At 30.9% G+C, this 2,748-nt stretch overlaps 1 protein-coding gene across 4 annotated transcripts in view; it reads right to left on the bottom strand.

Moving 5' to 3' along the window:
- The window catches only part of LOC106678050 (uncharacterized), a 38,201-nt gene continuing 35,453 nt past the window's right edge, over positions 1-2,748 (bottom strand). For all 4 annotated transcript variants that reach the window (XM_014416344.3, XM_014416366.3, XM_014416351.3 and 1 more), the window contains one exon: positions 1-1,414. In XM_014416344.3, the coding sequence (XP_014271830.1) occupies positions 1,221-1,414 (194 nt within the window). In that variant the 3' untranslated portion in view covers positions 1-1,220. The remainder of the gene's footprint in view (positions 1,415-2,748) is intronic.

Below are 2,748 nucleotides of genomic sequence, written 5' to 3'. Positions count from 1 at the left end.
AAAAAAAAAAAAAAAAATTAAAATAATATTAATAAGAATTATGATATTTGATGTTTGGACGGGCTGGAATTAATATCACATGTCTTTCTGTTCAACAATTTACAGGAAACGCAAATTTCAACCAAATACTGTTTACGACCTTTTTTCTTTTTCATTTCTTAATCGTTCTGTACACGCGCTCACCTTCCTCTCACTCTCAATATATATATATATATAGATACATAAATAACCATAACAATTATAATATATATATAAAAAAATAAAAGAAAAAAATAAAGAGTAATATACTTTAAATATACAAAATATTTGTATAGTACTTTAGTCATTAACCATCCATTCCACATAATCCCCACTCAATTCTCTTATCGGCGTCATAATTCCGATTAACATAGATTTTACATTTTTTTTTTTGTAATTTAAAAATATTAAAGAATGTTATAACAATATACAAACCCTACATCCTAATTAAGAAATAAAATACAAGAATAACCATTGTTAATATCTACTGATCAGAGCAGGAGATTTAAACTACAATTTTTTTATATACAAAAAATCATCGTAGTTCAGTTTTTATATTTATTTTTTTTTTTTATTACTAAAACAACTCTTTTTACAACAGACTAATGTAAATGTAAAGATGAGAGTTTTCATGCCGAGAACATAATAGAGGAAATCAAATCAACTAATAATACACTAAAACTTAATTACATGATTTATATAAACATCTCTCTCTCTCTCTCTCTCTCTCTATACATATATAAATAAACTCATTCTGTTTGGTATAAAGCTGATATCCCTAAATTGAAACAATCTTATGATATATTAGCAAGCTGTTCTTAATTTGCTAACTGCTATATATTCCATCTAAATACCTACCCGTCGAATAGAAAAATTTGCTAGAACAATGAAAAAATATCAAGTCCTCACTCTCATGAGAAATATACATGGCCGAATGAAGTTTACCATAGTACCACAGTACCCAATTTTACAACTTTAGTTAGAAAAGTTAAATCTATATAGACAATGTAATAAAAAATTTCAAAATACCTAAATAGTAACACAGTTCTAGATACCCTACTAGATTCCAAAAAAGAAGACAGTTTCTTATGGGGTAATCAGATCTAAAATTATAGTACACTGCTATATAAAAGATTATATGACAACGGATAAGTAGATCTATTGGACACCCTCACAGCGATGTGGGAACCTTCCCAAATTGGCTATGGTGGCGCGTCTGAGACGGAGTCTAAGATAGAAGCCTCGCCTTGGTCTGGCCGCAACTGGGGCAGCTCGAGCCTTAATGTTGCCTTAGTGTGGCGCAGGTCACCGAGACGGACAGGAGCTAAGTCCGAAGCAAGAGGAGAAAAGTCTGCATCATCCTCTGGCAAGCTATCACTCCATGGTCTTTCTGGATCTGAACAGCAGAAACATTAGTAAATAAAAGAATGTTCAAACAATTTAATAAACTAAATTCTTAACCATTTTTATTAAATCTAACTAACATTTTATAATATAGAAGAGTTAGACTAAAAAAAGAAGAAAGAAATCCTTCAAAGATCTATGATTTTTTTGTAAATGTAATCATAAACAATTTTAAAAAATCTGTTTTCAATAATGAACCTTTGTACACAAAAATTTAACACCTACTCTAAAAATTTGAGGTTTGACGTTTTAAGATAAAGAGAATCTGAAAAGTGAATAAAAGAAAAAAAAGAAAATAAAGAGCTTTATAAAATAAAGGGCTAATTTCTTAAATGTTTGGTATAGTGAAAATTTGCATACATTTTTTATAGTACAATTAAATTCCAATAAACCTGACTTAATAAAGTACATAATTAATAAAGTACCTATTTATGCTGGGGCTCAGCATAGATTTATTTCTGATGAATATAGTTTTTGGGCCTTGGAGAGATTTGTTTTTGGTGTCCAGGGTGAACTCATTTTTAGGGCCCAGGATGAATTATTTGAACTTTAGAGAATAGAAGAACGCCGGGATAGTTATTTTTAATGCCTGTGATGGATAATTTTGGAACCCGGACATCATACAATTTTAAGTTCTTGGGTAAATTTTTTTTTTGTGGTCTGTGGTGGATTTCTTTATAGGGCACAGGGTAGATTCATTTTTGAGTCCGGAGCTTATACATTTTTAAGTTTTTGAGAAAATATATAAGAACAATGTTTTTCCGCCTACCCTCTTTACATTTGGTTAAGGTTGATATGTTATGACAGATCATTGTTAAGGCTTATACATATGACAGTTAAACGTGACAATGCAACTGTTAGTGCACTGACATTACTTCTACCATTAACAATCATGCCAGACCCAGTACGACATTACTATTATGACAGTAAAACTACTGTGACAGTCAATGCTGTAACTATTACACCATAATAGCATAAACTACGATAGTTCACTGTCAAGGTGTGATAGTTATGACATGTGATAGTTAATGCGACAGTTGCTTCACTGACATTACTTGTACTATCAACCATCATGTCAGAGCTAGTGTGGCAGTACAATCATGACTGTAACAATCATACAGATACAGTTATAATGATTCTCCGAGATCAATTAAAGTGGCGGGTATTTTCAAGGTGCTTAACGGGTATATTTTGGTAAGGAGAATCCGCAGCATTGATAATAACTGAACTCGATGAATTGCTTAATAACTTAACTTAGCAAAGTACTAAATAACTTGACATAATGAACTACTTGATCACCTAATTTATTTAACTGCATAATGACCT

The sequence above is a fragment of the Halyomorpha halys genome, unplaced genomic scaffold (assembly GCF_000696795.3).
Source record: "Halyomorpha halys isolate HHAL.00 unplaced genomic scaffold, Hhal_1.1 Scaffold9.1, whole genome shotgun sequence".
Taxonomy (NCBI): Eukaryota; Metazoa; Arthropoda; class Insecta; order Hemiptera; family Pentatomidae; genus Halyomorpha; species Halyomorpha halys.
The sequence above is the reverse complement of the archived record's forward strand: the minus strand, read 5'-3'. Positions and strand labels throughout refer to the sequence as shown.